Here is a 17,406-nt window from a genome sequence, read left to right on the forward strand (position 1 = left end):
CTCTCTCTCTCTCTCCCCTTTTGACAAAAAAAAACAAAACACGTTCACGCTCCTATTCACTTCCGCTTCTTTCAGCATGACGCGTCGGATTGGCTGATATGCTTGTCAATCATTAACAGAGGGCGGGCTGAACCTACGGAGCTCATGATAGACGGACAGGTGAGAGCGCATCTGAGCTGACACGTTTTTATATAATAATTACATTAAATTAATATAATACTTTACTGATCTGCAAATCTGTACGGTCAGCAGTATGATCAGTATTGGACACAAAATGCTTGATTTCTTCTCTAAATGCAACCATAAATGAAAATCAGTTTATGATCAATTTAATAGTTATTTCTAAAGTCCATTCCAATGAACAGTACATCTCTTTTGCTTTCAATGAAATCTACAATGCACTTTAATTTAACAATCCTGCGTAGTACGTGTCAAGTAGACTGATTTCATTGTTTCAAGTAGACTGATAGTCATTTGATTTGGCATCAAATGACATTGGAATGCATGTATAAAATGTACCTTGTCAGCTGTGACACTGGAGTCACGCAGGTGGAGAGTGCGACACCTGCTGGTGAGTCTATGGTAATTTCTCTTGTGTGATTCAGTGATTCAGTATAAATTTAGGAGTTTAGGCCTCTGACTTCTAAGGGTGCATCATTGTAGAAGATGTGTTTGCACAAATCCTCCAGAGGGGGTTCTGGATCAGAGGTAGCAAACTGTGCTGCTTCTTCTATCTCCTTACGAACCTCAGCATCAATGTTCTTCAGCATAGTGATGGGGTCACTCTTACTGCCAACTTCCTGAATCTCCTCACGTGTGCGATAACCTAAGGAGAGAAAAGCACTGATTGAGAGTACAGCGAATTGTGTGCTCACTGAAATGATGCGCAAACTACCTAAAACTAAAGAGGAAAGACTGTGATTATGGAGGCTAGCAGATGAGGATAGGGTCTTAAATGAACCAAGGAAGGATGAGCGCCTGCCACAGGGGTAAGGTTGAAGGTCAACCTCACCTGACCCCAGGATCGCTCATGCAGTGGCCGTGGTAACTATATGTCTGGAGCTCCATTAGTATGGGACCCTGAAGAGCACAGGCCAAACATTTGCCCACCAGTCACAGACTGGATCTCCCATCATGTTTGTTTGCAACACTAGCCCATGATTAAAAGAAAAGTTCCCCCAAAATGAAAATTTGCTGTAAATATACTCACCCTACAAGATGTAAATGAGTTTGTTTCTTCATCGGAACAGATTTGGAGAAATTCAGCATTACATTTCTTGCTCACCAATAGATCCTCTACAGTGAATGGGTGCCGTCAGAACGACAGTTCAAACAGCTGATAAAAGCATAGCAATAATCTACAAGTAATCCACACAATCCAGTCCATCAGTTAACATCTTGTGAAGCTCTTGTTCATCATCTCAGAACAAAGCAAGTCCAAAACAGTTTTAAACAAACATGTTGGTGGATTTTGATGTAAGAGGACTTTTTCACTGGAGGAAGGGTTTAAAGTTAACACATCTCAATGATGCATTTGTTTATTACAAACACGCAACTTTTCACTTCACAAGACATTAAATGATGGACTGGAGTTGTGTGGATTTCTTGTGGATTATTCTGATGTTTTTAACAGCTGTTTAAATTCTCATTCTGACAGCACCCATTCACTTCAGATGATACATTGGAGAGCAAATGATGTAATGCTACATTTCTCCAAATCTGTTCAGATGAAAAAACAAATTCATCTACATTTTGGATGGCCTGAGGGTGAGTATATTTTCAGCAAATGTAAATTTTTGGGTGAACTATTCCTTTAAATCTATGACCTCTCCTTGACTTTTCTTTTACCTTTCCAGATCTGCAATAATCTGCTGCAAACCTGGTTGCCTCTCTCACGCTGAGAACATCCATGCCATCCACCTGGAGAAAACAGATAGGCTTGACTTATTTGCTCACATGTGGCTTTTATGTTTGTCTGTATAAATTTGCATGCACTGGTGAACAGAAAACGAGGATGAGGCAACTAGAAAAACTAAAACAAAAAATAAAAAGACAGATACCCTCAGACCAGGAATGTAGTCTTCTCTCTTGTAATAATCTGTGCTTGCTGAGGCCCGTTCCACTGATGTCCCCATGCCATATTTATTATTCTCACAGATGAAAATACAGGGGAGTTTCCACAAAGCTGCCATGTTAAACGACTCAAATATCTGGCCCTGATAAAGGGATTAATCAGATAAGACATTATTTTGCAACAGCAGATCGCACGCAAACCTGTGAACACATGGAGGAAAAGTTGCTCTCACCTGATTAGCAGGTCCATCCCCATACAGAGTGACACAAACCTCATTCTTACCCTGATACTGGCATGCCGGGCCACACCTGCCCCAAGAGGAACCTTCAAAACAGTGAAATTTAGATTTAGAAATGCCTGTTGTAATATTCTTGTAAGCTATGATGCGTGCATCTCACCTGGGCACCAACAATACCATTCCCGCCATAGAAATTCTTGGCATACATGTGCATAAAGCCGCCCTTGCCTTCGGCAACACCACCCCTTCGACCTGAAATGGATTGTAAACTTGTTCAAATTAGGGCTGGGTTTTGATACACATTTCTTGATTTGATTCCTAGTACAAGCTCTTGATTTGATTTGATTCAGATTCATCTGGTATTTTTTAGTTACAGTCCATTTTGCGTATAAGATGTTCTCTCTCAGCTATTCTTGTAAATGATGAAACTCTTAAATTTAAAAATCAACAACAGGACCCAAACTATACAGTTCAGTTGCTATTTATATACTGCTATATATAAACACTGTCGTTCAAAGGTTTGGATTCAATTATTTTAATGCATTTTAAAAAAAATGTTTTTTTAATGTATTTGAAATAAGCATTTTAAGCTCACCAAAGCTGTGTTTATTTGATCAAAAATAGAGTAAATACAGTAATTTTGTGAAATAATATTACAATTTAAAATAAATATTTCTGTTTTAATATATTATTAGATGTGATTTATTCCTGTGATGGCAAAGCTGAATTTTCAGCTATATACTCCAGTCTTCAATGTGACTTCAGAAATAATTTCAAATAATTTCAATGTGCTTAAGAAACATGTCTTATTATCAGCATTGTAAAATAACAATTAATGAGGCTGTAGATTCAGCAGAAATGTGGTGTAGAAAGTCCTCAACTGTGAGCTCTGCCATGATCTCTTTTACAGACACACCTCTGGTGTAGGTGTAACCATGAGCCCTATATGCTGTGATCAGGTGATCCATGGGACTGATACCAGCCTCAATGCCTACAGCACAGGCCCCCTGAGAGGTGGTGAGAAGCTAAATCATATCACAGTGACTGTGTGCAAACAAGGCTTTCAATTTAGTCTTACCTGCCCATCATAAAGATGAAAGAATCCTCGTATGATCTTCTGCTTGTAGAGCTGATCTGCCCTCAGCTCCATACGTCTCATGGTCTGCATAGTGCGGTAGTACCTGAGTTCATCCTCTCTGGTGAGCACTGTCTGCAGTGAAGGGCCTTCATCCAAGCGATGAAGTTCTTGAATGTTCTTGACAAGTTCTTGAATGACCTTAGTTGTTTGTGTATGCTTTTAAGCTAATATGACAACTTTACCTTGATGTCAAAGCTGGCCTGAGGTGTCAAATCAGCAAAAGAACGTGCTGATACCACCACTCTGGAACCCTGGAGAGGAGTGGAGTGCATTAATAAAACTAAGAAAAATAATTTTAAAACAGAGATACTGACAAAATGCATTTAACTTGACAAGAATTGACTAAATGTTGAAGGCCATTATGTCGACCCACAGTGAAACATGACACTAATGTACCTAAACACTTTACCGTTTAATTTTTTTGAAAGAAATGAATATATACTATATAAATAAAGCACAAATCTTTTCAGCAATGATAATAAGAAATGTTTCTTGAACACCAAATCAGCATATTAAAATGATTTCTGAAGGATCATGTGACTCTTAAGACTGGAGTAATGGCTGCTGAAATTTCTGCTTTGCCTTCACAGGAGTAAATTACATTTCAAAATACATTAAAATAGAGAAATTGTTATTTTAAACTGTAATAAGTATGTTTGTAAGTTTTTTGTAAAATCTTTGTAAAGACATTTGTAAGTCGCTTTGGATTTGGTCTGCTAAATGACTAAATGTAAATGTAATAATACTTCTCAATATTACTGTTTTTACTGTATTTTTAAACAAACAAAAGCAACCTTGCAGCAGAGACATTAAAACATTTTTTTTTTAAATCTTACAGACCCAAAACGTTTGAACAGTAGTGCATTTGGTTGGTCAAATTATAATAACTAAGATAGGTCAGTTACATTCTTTAAAAATTGTAATAGTAATTTTTGAAATAAGCCATAGGCAAAAAATAAAAATAAATGAATGAGTAAATAAATAAATGAATGAATAAAATAAATAAATAAACATGAAAAAATATTATTAACTAACTAAACTACTTCTTAAACCCTGACACTATTTGGGCACCCTATAAAACGGGGCTATACCACGCTATATTTAAAACTTTGTATTTTATTGAAGCACATATTGTAAATGAAAAAAAAAAGAAAACATATAAATAGCAGAAAGCTAACTAAACTACTTCTTAAACCCTAATATCTTACCTCTGACACTATTTGGGCACCCTATAAAACGGGGCTATACCACGCTATATTTAAAACTTTGTATTTTATTGAAGCACATATTGTAAATGAAAAAAAAAGATAAACATATAAATAGCAGAAAGACTGCATATCTGAAAAAGACCACAATATGGTCCATGATGACATCCGTGTCAGGCCAACAAATTATTATGCCAACTCTCAATTGCGCTTGGACAGTGCCACAGACTGTGGAAAGCTAAAAACAAGCTATTAGGATCATTTAACACACAATAGAGTGACTGAATCAGGGCAAACTGCAATTTAATCAAATCTGATCAGTTCAGTGGCTATTTAGTTTACAGTAAGCATAACTGCATTTACGGTACACCATCTACAAGGTCGATGAGACTACAGAGATCTAGTTTAGCCTTGGTAAATCTTTTAATGCCTCTAGGCTAAACAGAGCTTGAATCTTTCAATGCTCTGTCTCATTAACAGCAAACAGATATACATTATGATACCTACATTTATTTTAGCACCACCCTTAAGTGCGTTTGCAATCACTGTCCGCATGTTCTGCATGCTCCAAAGCATTTGTATTTGTATTTTGTAATATAAATTAATAAATTAATTAAAAATGAATGAATGAATGAATGAATGAATGAGTAGAAAAGCAACTCAGGGAACAGTCTGACAGAATGACTGACTGATTTACATTTTGATATTTTTAATTCCTTATGGGAAATTGTTTATAACATTATTTATGACTCGATCTTCTTGAGGTTTGCAAAGCAAGTTATAATATTTCTGATGGTTCTAGGAATTATAAGCAGTAACAGGACTTTTATTTTGATGACTTGTAAAGAACGTCATTTTCGTAAAAAAATATAACAGTGCTACCAAGCGGTAAAGAGCAGTTATAGCAGAATGTTGTCTTTTCATGGATATTTTGTTTCTCATTTTCACCCACCTGCATGGTTATGCCCCCCAGTAATAAAAATATATAGACATGATTTCCTAATTATTTTGTAAAATGTTTGTCATATGATTTAATTATTAAAATAATAAAACAGAATGTATGAAATAACTAAATATTTATATTTTTTCCAAAGTATGACTGTTAAATTACAAATGAATAGGTTATTAATATATAATGTCACATATGAAATGAAGATTTTTATGTATTTGTTACTACTTCTAAATAATAGTAATATTTGAAAATATATGATTTTTCGTTATTCTATCCCATGGTCATGGAAATATATCATTATATCACTTCTTTTATATCACTCACATTTTGCCTGCATCTTCTTTTTTTTAATTCTTACATTTATTTATTTAGCCTATGAATTTTTTGTTTCTCCGTGTACAGATTTTATTATTCAAAAATCAAAAGATGAACGTAAACAAAAAAGTAAAAAATAGTTTTTCAAACTTAATATTATCCTTTATGATAAGACATGCCCATGTCATAAGGGAAATACCCGAATTAAACATTTTCGAAACGGTTAAAAGCTGGGGATGATGTGATCCTTAATTAATGTGCAGAAATCTAACCAAAAACAAGCCGAAAGAAACCACGCTGTAAACCACAAAATTTTTCCTGAATAGATCAACATCTAAATTAACTCTGTTTACAAGATAGTAATTGCAAGATTTATTTAGCACTGTATGAAAAAGCAGGCGCATGTCTCCTCTTCTGCGTCAGCGGCGGAAGGTCAGCGCTCAAGCGGAAGTGAGAGTCAGAGCCCATCCGCCATTGTGGAGCAGAGCAGGGGTAATATTTTCTCCAGACGTTACACAGAGTGTTAATGTTTCGGACTAACTTAAACACATCACACAGCAGCCAACCTCCCCCAGCCGTTTGACATTCGCTGTCAGTACCGCTCGAGAGGACAGCTGCCGACCGTTTGAAACCGGGCGAGGAGATCAACGCCTGAGAAATACGCTGTGATTATAGGGCAACCCGGAGAGAGGAAAAAATAACGTGAACCCTCAGCGGTGGCAGGAGAGACCGTGGACAGTCATAACAGCGATCAGCTCGGGCTCCCAGAGGATGTCTGCGACAACTGTCGATCAGGTTCGCGAGACGGACGCGCTTCCACCAACATAACTAAAAACATGATGGTGCACGTAGAGGTTGTGTCTTAAAACCTAGTGAGCTGCCTACCTAGACATCATTATTGGCGCGCTTGGAAGGAATAAACGTTTTAAAACAAACTAACGGACAGGTACTTCATTAGGTTGTAAAACACAGCTAACGTCAATTATAGTCAAGTCGCTTCTCCACAAACTGAGAGTCCTGGTTATTTGATAGCTGTTATTGCTAGGCCGAATTATTGTGTCCATGTCCTGTTCATGATAAACTGATATTCATCGTGTTTTTTTTGTCTTTGTCACTGTCTGCATACTTTGAACCCAAAACCAGAGACCCAAAGGACAAGGAAATAAAGGTATGTTATGAAAACACATTTAAAGGGACAGCTAACTAAAAAAAATTAAAGTTCTGTCATTTACTCACCCTCATGTTGCTATAAACATGTTTAACTGTTTCTTCTGTGGAACACAATGTTAGGGACCTAACACCTTCAGTCAACATTCACTTTCATTACATCTTTTTCCATGCCATAAAAATGAATGGTGACTGAGCCTCACCTTTCAGCCATTCAGACAAAGAAAATCAAATGGACAACATGTGGCTGAGAAATTTCATTTTTTTTTTTTGTGAGCTGTCTCTTTAAGGGGGCTCGGTTTATTGATGTGTTTCTCACTGTCTTGCTTGTGTGCATTTATAAATAGTCACTCCTTCTGTGAATCATATTTTATGTAGTAGATCTGTCTTGATGTTAATTTAGCTTTCTACGTTACTTCGTAGTCCTGACATTTGACAGATGAAACAATTGATAAAAACTGTTTTTAATATGTAGCAGAAACTTTTTACCTGTTGTTCTTGCTTAGACATAATAATTTCCAAGTGTAATTTACTTTTGCTGTGTCTCATTATTTTTTTATCAACATCATATTGATTGAACTTAGTAAAAGTAACTGATACACTGTCTCTGTCTGTCTTTGGTATAATTTTGCCTAGTGCAAAACGGTTCGATGCATCAGAAGGATGCTGTAAATGATGATGACTTTGACAATTACCTTAGCAGCCAGACAAATCAGGTGAGTTTTTGTCCTTATACTTATCTATTTCAAGATCCTTTGATCAATAGAAAGTTTAAAAGAACAGCATTAATTGAAAATAGAAATCCATTGTAACATTATAAATGTCTTGGTACGGTAATGTGTTTATCACACTTTTTTTCAGCAATTATGTTTTTGTCTCACATCTTTATTTAGCCTTTGGTTTGTTACATCATCATTACTGACTTCTCTTTAATTACCCCCTACAGAGTAATAGTTACCCACCAATGTCTGATCCCTACATGCCCAGCTATTATGCTCCCTCTATCGGATTCCCTTACTCCTTGGGAGAGGCTGCTTGGTCCACCGCAGGAGACCCGCCTATGCCGTACCTGACCACGTATGGACAGATGAGCAATGGTGAGCATCACTTCATTCCTGATGGAGTCTTCAGCCAGCCTGGTGCTTTAGGCAACACGCCCCCTTTTCTCAGCCAACACGGATTTAACTTCTTTCCTGGAAATGCAGACTTTTCCACCTGGGGCACAAGTGGTTCTCAGGGACAGTCTACACAGAGCTCCGCATACAGCAGCAGTTATGGATATCCCCCGAGCTCATTGGGCCGGGCCATTGCTGACGGACAGGCCGGATTCGGCAGTGACACGCAACTTAGTAAAGTTCCAGGGCTCAGTAGTATCGATCAGGGAATGGCCGGGCTCAAGCTCGGCTCCGATATGTCGGCCGTTACGAAAACGGTCGGGTCTCCTTTAGGTGGGACGGCGGGTATGAGTAGCATGGCAGCCAACAACATGCCACCTGTCAGCTCCTCTGCACCAAAACCTACCTCGTGGGCTGCTATCGCGAGGAAACCGGCGAAACTTCAGCCCAAGCTGAAGCTGAAGCCCAACATGGGTTTGGGAAGCGGTGCCACGATTCCTCCTCCACCGATAAAGCATAACATGAACATTGGGACCTGGGAGGACAAAGGCTCCATTACCAAACCCCCTCTTGCGCAGCAGATGCTCCCGCCTCAGCCCTTGTTGCAGCAGCAACTCCTGGCCCAACCTCAGCCCATGCTGCAAAGTCCATTGCCTCCTCATCCCCAACACCAGCAGCTCCAGCTACAATCTCCCCAGCACCCTCAGCAGCTACCCTCAGGTCCCCCTCACCATCACTCACAACCAGGTCCTCCGCAGCACCTGCACCCACCTCAGGTGCAGAACCCCCCAACCCAAAACCGCTGGGTGGCTCCTCGGAACCGAGGAACCACATTTATCCAGAACAGCAGCATGGAGAACTTTGGCCTTGGGACGGGAGTCCTCATGAGCTCATCGCCGCCTTCCAGTGAGGTTCACCCCGTGCTGGAGAAGCTCAAGGCCCTCAACAATTACAACCCCAAAGACTTTGACTGGAACTTGAAAAATGGACGGGTCTTCATCATCAAGAGCTACTCGGAGGATGACATCCACCGTTCCATCAAGTACTCCATCTGGTGCAGCACAGAGCACGGGAACAAGCGCCTGGATGGCGCCTACCGCTCGCTCAGTGCCAAAGGTCCACTGTACCTGCTCTTTAGCGTTAATGGCAGTGGACACTTTTGCGGCGTGGCCGAGATGAAGTCAACTGTGGACTATAACGCCTATGCTGGCGTCTGGTCCCAGGATAAGTGGAAGGGCAAGTTTGAGGTGAAATGGATCTTTGTTAAGGACGTGCCCAATAACCAACTGCGGCACATTCGCTTAGAAAACAATGACAACAAGCCTGTCACCAACTCCAGGGACACTCAGGAAGTGCCCCTAGAGAAGGCAAAGCAAGTGCTTAAAATTATTGCGACTTTCAAGCATACCACCTCAATCTTTGATGATTTTGCACATTACGAAAAGCGGCAGGAGGAAGAGGAAGCCATGCGAAGGGTAAGCGCAGCTTTCTGCCACTCTTCACAATAGCAGAAAGCAGGCACTGCTCCTTTAGATCTCGTAAACATTGTTACATTTTAGTGCTGTCAGCATGTCCATCCATTTCCAAAGGGAGGTTTTTTAATAGCAACTCATTTCTAAGCTAGATAAGTCTTTGTCTTTTTTGCATTTCAGAAATAGGCAGCAGCAAGACAAAAACAGTGCAGTCAGTCACAAATAGAAATGAAATGTTTGATCTGGTAACTCGGTACATCAATACTGGAGGTCATGTAATTAATTGTTTGTATTGTTGCTCAACGCGGCTTGCACATAACACATTTCTCCTATATTTCAATTTACCGAACTGCTAAAATCTCAGCAGATAGGTATTGTAAAATAAATAGTTCTTAAAAATATTTAAAAAATCTCTGCCCATTTATTGACAAAAGGCTGGCAGCGAGCTGTGATGCCAATCAGTGTCTCTGCTCAAATAGCAGGCAGATGTCCCATTAATACATTGGACTTTCATTATTTCCTGCCAAACCAACACAAATAATTGCTGTCTGTGGCCGTTACCTCGGCACCAGCTGCTTTTTATCCTTGTATGTTAGTTATGAAAACAGAATTTAGATCAGATTTCACATGATTTTTGGGGGTTTATCAGGATAAACCTTTAAAGATGTATTGTGTCTTGCCTCTGAACAAATCATTTAGTATTTCATTCATTAGGGAGACACACAAAATGTGCAGTGCTAGGGGGCGCCCAGGACCAGGGTTGAGAAACACTGTAATAGAGCTTAAACTTGTTTGGAAGTTGTTGGAAATTGTTCGGCATTAAAAGGTTTAATACCTACACTAAACTCATTGGCCCAACTTTGTACTATTGTGGTCATGTACTCGCTTCAAATTTTGGGAGTGACTCCCAAACTTGTGATGGTTTACATGATGATAACCATTGCAATGTTTTGCCGTCACGTGCCTGTATAGAATAAACATGAATGAATGCCAGCAGTTTTTTAGTTTTAGATACTTTGACCAATGCTACCAGAAATGTTTAATTGTTAATAAACTTCGGCTGAACAGAGTTCTGTGTTTTATGCGTGTTAAGCTGTTGCTTTTACTCCTGTAAATAACCAAATTGTGAATTGACTGAATTTAGTTGCTGCATGTATATGGGCTGTATGCAGCACTGCATCTTTATTGGCCTTGTTATTTGTATTCAGCTGATTGAGTATTTTTTCACTTACATTATATATGCACATCTTTACGTAAGCCACTTTAGGATGAACTTGTTAGTCAAGAACAAATGGAAAAATCAAAAGTATCAAAATACTTGGCCTAATCAAGGTGACTTGTTGTACTTGGACAAATTAAGGTGTTTTTTTTTTCGTGAGAGATTATCAAACCTCAGATTAGGGTTTTCTCTGAACCAACTTTCTATTTCATTACCTTGCCAATCGTGTAGATTGCCAAAGCCATAATAAAATCAACTATTTAAATTAAAAAGGTCTCCATGGCCTCTGGATTAATTTGTGAAGTCTAATGCTTTATTGCTTTATTTATCAAAAGAAGTGGTCTTACTCTGTGGCATAAAGCGGTTTATGTAGAAAATAAATGTATTATGTTGAAAATGTATATATATTTGCATTATATAGCATGGCACTGTGCAGTCAAAATGTGCGATACTTTGGTTATTTATTTTATTATCATCAGAAATGTCTGATTAGCCAGTAAACATAAAGTAAACAGTTTTTTTTGTGCCCACTGCCTTTTTTGCCTCATATCTTTATGATAGCTTTAAATGTAACAGATTTATGCATTTGTGGCTGCTCACATGGCAGTCAACAATTACAGATTTTTTATTTTTATTTCAATGAAATTAATGTACTATATTTTAGTTTGATAATGTTTTGGTTTTATTTAATATTTTTAGGGGGTTGTATGGTACTAAATCATATTTATGGAATAGTTATTCATTTATTACCTGGTAACCACTTTTTGAGCGTATACCTGAAAATGAGTTCTCTTCTCCTTTTAAAGATGACACTTAGTACATTATTGCGGAAGTGTAAAAAATTTAAAAAGTGAAACATAAAAAAAGTTCTAGAAGTTTATTATTATGAGAAATGCACAAAATATAATTAAGTTTTCTATGAAATATAATTTTTTCCAAGACATCTAATATTTTCCTCTAAAACTGCATGAAAAGAAATATTTCTAATTAAGTTGTTCCAAATTTTGAAGTTAAGATCTAAAAAAAAAAAAAAGCTTTTAGTAAAATTTCATTTCCAATTCATTTCAAATGCTGCCATTTTTGACCGTGAACAGTACAACAGTAGTATACGTTTATACGGGACCATTTAACCTTTTTAAATCACGTCCATTATTTATTTATTTTGTGTGTGTGTGTGTGTGTTCATATATCAAATGCCAAAACCTTTACCAAGTTACATACTATTCACATGAAGTAAAAAAAAACATAAATGACCGAACAGCACCCAGAGGGTTACAGGAATAGATCACCCCCCCCAAAAAAATTTGCTGAAAATGTACTCACCCTCAGGCCATGTAATGTAAATAAGTTTGTTTCTTCACTGGAACAGATTTGAAGAAATTTAGCATTACATCACTTGCTCACCAATGGATCATCTGCAGTGAATGGGTGCTGTTGGTTTAGAGTTAAAATAGCTGATATAAATAGCTGATCATAATAATACGCAAGTAATCCACACAGCTCCAATGAAAGCGAAAGCAAAAAGCATGTTTGTAATAAAATGTTGTTTTTAAAACCATATTTTTAACTTCAGACCATTGCTGCCAGCTAAAATACAAGTCCTCTATCCATGATATTGATTATTGAAAATAGTTTATTTTGTGTGTGTGTGTGTGTGTTCATATATCAAATGCCAAAACCTTTACCAAGTTACATACTATTCACATGAAGTAAAAAAAAACATAAATGACCGAACAGCACCCAGAGGGTTACAGGAATAGATCACCCCCCCCCAAAAAAATTTGCTGAAAATGTACTCACCCTCAGGCCATGTAATGTAAATAAGTTTGTTTCTTCACTGGAACAGATTTGAAGAAATTTAGCATTACATCACTTGCTCACCAATGGATCATCTGCAGTGAATGGGTGCTGTTGGTTTAGAGTTAAAATAGCTGATATAAATAGCTGATCATAATAATACGCAAGTAATCCACACAGCTCCAATGAAAGCGAAAGCAAAAAGCATGTTTGTAATAAAATGTTGTTTTTAAAACCATATTTTTAACTTCAGACCATTGCTGCCAGCTAAAATACAAGTCCTCTATCCATGATATTGATTATTGAAAATAGCTTTAAGGAAGCATTTCTTACAAACATGCAACTTTTCACTTCACACGTTAGTTGTTTGTTTTTTCCACTCCAGACATTAATTGATAGACTGGAGTCTTGTGGATTATTGTGATGTTTTTATCAGCTATTTGGACTCATCTTCTACATCTTGGATGGTAGGTACAATTTCAGCAATTTTTCATTTTTGAGTCAACTATCCCTTTAAGTTGTTTCTCAGCTTTGTCAAGATGAGAACATGGTCATTTGAGAGGATTTGCTGGCCAGTACCGCAGTGGTCCTAGACTTTATGCTGACACCTATTGGTGTGTTTGAGCATCGTGCAAAAGCAAGTTTTTAGTTACTTTGTCATTGTAGAAATACCCTGTTCACAAGAATATTTGTAATGTATGATTAATTATTCTGCAATCTAGTATGTCCAAAAGGGTTTACTAAGACAAAGTGAGTAGTATTCAGTTGGTCATATAGCAGCTATCATGTGGGACAACCACTCTAATGTAGCATAAAATTGCTTTTATGTACCCGAGGTCTTCATCACCCGTGAACATTACTCACTTCTTTTAAAATTTCTTTAAGGGTGAAAAGTTTTACTCTCTGCATGTCAGAGAGATCTAATCAGCCTCATACTGTTTTGAAACCACTGGCTGTATCAGCAATTCAGATACTCAACCGCAGACTCATTTTTACAGTTTCATGCATCAATATTGCAATTATTATATATATGTGTGTGTGTGTGTATATATCAGTCAGTTGTGTGTGTATCTATCTATCTGTTAATTGTGTGCTTATTTTTCTGTTTTTACATTTAGATTAAGTTAGTTAGATGACTACAAAGGTGAAGTTCCTCTGTAGAAACACTAATTTAATATCTAATATATCTAATCTTTGTCAGAATTCAAAATTTAATATCCATTTTTCATACAGTGAATTTAAGCATCACAGCATTATACTATATTGCTAGCATTTAAAAAAAAATAGGCATTTTTAGTTTTATTTCTTTATTATTTAGACAAAGTGGAATTTTATATATAGGCCATTAAAAAAAATAATGATCAACTAATTGGTAGCGGCCAGAATGTTAAAATCAGTTTATCACTAAACAAAAGCCAAATCACAAGCAGAAAAAATTATATAACATTTTGAAGTGCTTTTAAAGACACTTCCATTTCTGTTAGTTAAAACAATCTAGCTTATAAAAGACAAAGATCATCTTAATGGCTCCATGTTCCATTTAATCATCTAATTTTGTCTCTTTTCTCTCTTTCTCTTTCTTTACAGGAGCGAAATAGAAATAAACAGTAGGTTTACAGAGATCTCCTTGGTAGAACATCAACACTAATGATGTAGAACCTTAAATATTGTGTAACCTCAGAGGAAGAATGGGGTTCTCACGTATTTTTTTCTGCTGAAAACGATATACGAACACTTAATCACGACAGTGGGCCTTTCTGCGTCAACTTCTGATGGATCTCCCCTAACTCTCAAGTGTCGCACGAAATGGAAAGAAAATCACTCACGTAAACTGTATCTAAAAGCACTTTTAGCCCTTCTAAAAGCTTCTACCAGTACCCTTAACTATCATTGGACATCTGTTTGGTATTAAATTACTAACTAGTATAGTTGGTTTTGAGGATTTCAATTGTATTTGTAGGCTTATTGTTTTGTCTTGTTTTTGTTTGTTTGTTTTGGTAAATCATTTAAATATTAGCACTCTATACATTTGAGAACACTCAGAGGAGATGAGAATTATGTATCCAAGGAAAGAAAAAAAATATTTTCTTGAATTTACGTGAAGCTGTAAAAAATGTACTTGAGGCGCAGACGCTTATGTCCCACCTGACTGAATCCCAAGTCAGAATAATCACGTCTGATATTGTAGACTGCCTCCAGAGTAGCCCTTTCACCTTTGTGTATCAGCATCTATATCTGTGTATCAAATAATAGTTTCGCAGTTTGGCGTAGAACGACACCAGCCAGTGCACTTTTTTTTTTTCTTCTGTATTTTTATTTTTTTTATTTTTTATTTTTTCCTGCAGTCTTGTCATTCAAAAGTGCATTTGTCATAGGAGAAACCTGCTCGGAATTGCCGTAAGTTCCTCTGAAGTCCACCATCCTCAGACATAACCAGGCCTGGTGTTCAGGAGAACCTCTTTAATGCTTTTTTTGGACTGATCAGGATTCTAATCTGCTGCTAATCAGGATTCAGTCCGAATTGCCGAAGCTCAGTGTGAACGTGACAGTTTTCTCCTATAGGTGACTCACTAGCTAAAATAAACATTATCCATGTTTAGCGATGCCACGTTTCGAGTTTTTCCTTTCAGAATGTCGTCCTTTAATTAATGAGTGTGAGACATTATTCGTATTGTCCAAATTGGTATTGCATGAGAACTTTCGGTTTTGCCGTTTGCAACTATATACTGAGCATTATTCTGAGGCCATGCAAATGAAACAATCTATTTAGGTCTTGATTATATTGATTGATTAAATTTAAAAAGATGAAAGAATCCTTACAAAACAGACACTTTACACGTCACGTTTTGGTAACGGTACGGTTTACTTGGAACCTCAATCGAGGTGGTACTAAAAAAAGTACCGGGTACTGTACCCAGTGGAAACCCCCCAATAAGTTAACCGTACCGTGCCGTACCATGCAGTGGAAAAGCGCCATTGGAGGGGCTTGAATCTTCTCTTCTCTGACTTCCCCTCTAAGACCTAGTGGAGATTAAAGGCCATTAAAGGCTCTTTGCTGCATGTGCAGTTTCTATTGATCCCATCGACTCAGCTTGTTTTAGCCAATGATCCGATTACAACTGTTGCCACCCCTCCCCTGGCCCTCTTCCTTCTGTCCCCTACTAAAGTTCCCCATTATACCATAGAACCATATGCTGACATGTGCATCTCCTAAAGCTCCATACCTGGACCGAGGCAGACCAAGTCGGCTGGACTGCAACTCTGCCACACTGGATTATGACAGGTCTTGGTCATGAAGCCCAGCAAACAGACAGCCTTGACTGCTACAAGATTGTGAGAATAATCCAGACAATGTGAAGTTCGACAGGACTGCTGGATCGAAAGATACCCGAGGCCTTGTTTTGAAATCGCTGCAGTTCTGAACATTGACAAAGTTTTTTATTCATCTCTTTTTTCACGAACACAGTGTTCCGCTGGGTATCAGAGTTCTCAGTGTCTCTTTCTCAGTCTGAATGATCACAATATAGCCATTTTATCAAAAAAATAAATTAAAAACATTTTGCCGGTATGGTTTCAAAACCAGAACAGCAACCTGATTATGCAGTTAATCAATGAGATACTGTATATGCAAGACTATAAATAACAAGTATTTTATAGTGTCACATATTAAACCAATTATACAGGTGCATCTCAATAAATTAGAATGTCGTGGATAAGTTCATTTATTTCAGTAATTCAACTCAAATTGTGAAACTTGTGTATTAAATAAATGAAATGCACACAGACTGAAGTTGTTTAAGTCTTTGGTTCTTTTAATTGTGATGATTTTGGCTCACATTTAACAAAAACCCACCAATTCACTATCTCAACAAATTAGAATATGGTGACATATTCACCATATTCTAATTCACCATATTGAGTTGATTAGCCAATCAGCTAATCAACTCAAAACACCTGCAAAGGTTTCCTGAGCCTTCAAAATGGTCTCTCAGTTTGGTTCACTAGGCAACACAATCATGGGGAAGACTGCTGATCTGACAGTTGTCCAGAAGACAATCATTGACACCCTTCACAAGGAGGGTAAGCCACAAACATTCATTGCCAAAGAAGCAGGCTGTTCACAGAGTGCTGTATCCAAGCATGTTAACAGAAAGTTGAGTGGAAGGAAAAAGTGTGGAAGAAAAAGATGCACAACCAACCGAGAGAACCGCAGCCTTATGAGGATTGTCAAGCAAAATCGATTAAAGAATTTGAGTGAACTTCACAAGGAATGAACTTAGGCTGGGGTCAAGGCATCAAGAGCCACCACACACAGACGTGTCAAGGAATTTGGCTACAGTTGTCATATTCCTCTTGTTAAGCCACTCCTGAACCACAGACAACATCAGAGGCGTCTTTTATCAGAAACTGAGACTCATTGGTGCTTAGAACAGTGTCAAGTTTAAAAATTAAGGTCAGAGTCATGGCATTGGGTTTCCACAAAAGCTTTTCCGATTCAGATTCCTACTGATTACTGATTCCAGATATATGAGATGCTGACAAATCTCATACTGTGCGTCTTTAAAACTGTCATCCTCTCCTCCCGTAAGTGTAACAAATCCTTCCCTCCCGGGTCAATATGACACTATTTTATTTATTTATTTTTGTTCCAGAAAGCTTATGTTGATCAATTTTTATATTGTTTTCTTAATATTTATGTTTTTTTTATTAGTTT

The 17,406-nt window shown here is 37.6% G+C and overlaps 1 protein-coding gene and 1 pseudogene across 3 annotated transcripts; one reads left to right on the top strand and one right to left on the bottom strand.

Annotated features, from left to right (window-relative positions):
- Nucleotides 1-588: 588 nt before the first annotated feature.
- On the bottom strand, nt 589-5,219 carry LOC107590337 (pyruvate dehydrogenase E1 component subunit alpha, somatic form, mitochondrial-like; annotated as a pseudogene).
- A 1,054-nt stretch (nt 5,220-6,273) lies between these two features.
- LOC107590209 (YTH domain-containing family protein 3-like) lies at nt 6,274-15,296 on the top strand. 3 transcript variants are annotated; one of them, XM_016278859.1, is made up of 5 exons: nt 6,274-6,717; nt 7,066-7,090; nt 7,726-7,805; nt 8,036-9,679; nt 14,280-15,296. In XM_016278859.1, the coding sequence occupies exons 1-5, from the start codon at nt 6,694-6,696 to the stop codon at nt 14,301-14,303; spliced, it is 1,797 nt and encodes a 598-aa protein (XP_016134345.1). In that variant the 5' UTR covers nt 6,274-6,693; the 3' UTR covers nt 14,304-15,296. The 3 variants fall into 3 exon arrangements, with proteins under 3 accessions (XP_016134345.1, XP_016134343.1, XP_016134344.1); XM_016278857.1 differs by lacking the exon at nt 14,280-15,296 and having other exon boundaries at nt 6,274-6,414; nt 6,481-6,717; nt 8,036-10,074; XM_016278858.1 differs by lacking the exon at nt 14,280-15,296 and having other exon boundaries at nt 6,274-6,414; nt 6,484-6,717; nt 8,036-10,074.
- The last annotated feature ends 2,110 nt before the right edge of the window (nt 15,297-17,406 follow it).

This window comes from Sinocyclocheilus grahami, unplaced genomic scaffold (assembly GCF_001515645.1).
Source record: "Sinocyclocheilus grahami isolate Dianchi unplaced genomic scaffold, SAMN03320097.WGS_v1.1 scaffold126.1, whole genome shotgun sequence".
Classification (NCBI taxonomy): Eukaryota; Metazoa; Chordata; class Actinopteri; order Cypriniformes; family Cyprinidae; genus Sinocyclocheilus; species Sinocyclocheilus grahami.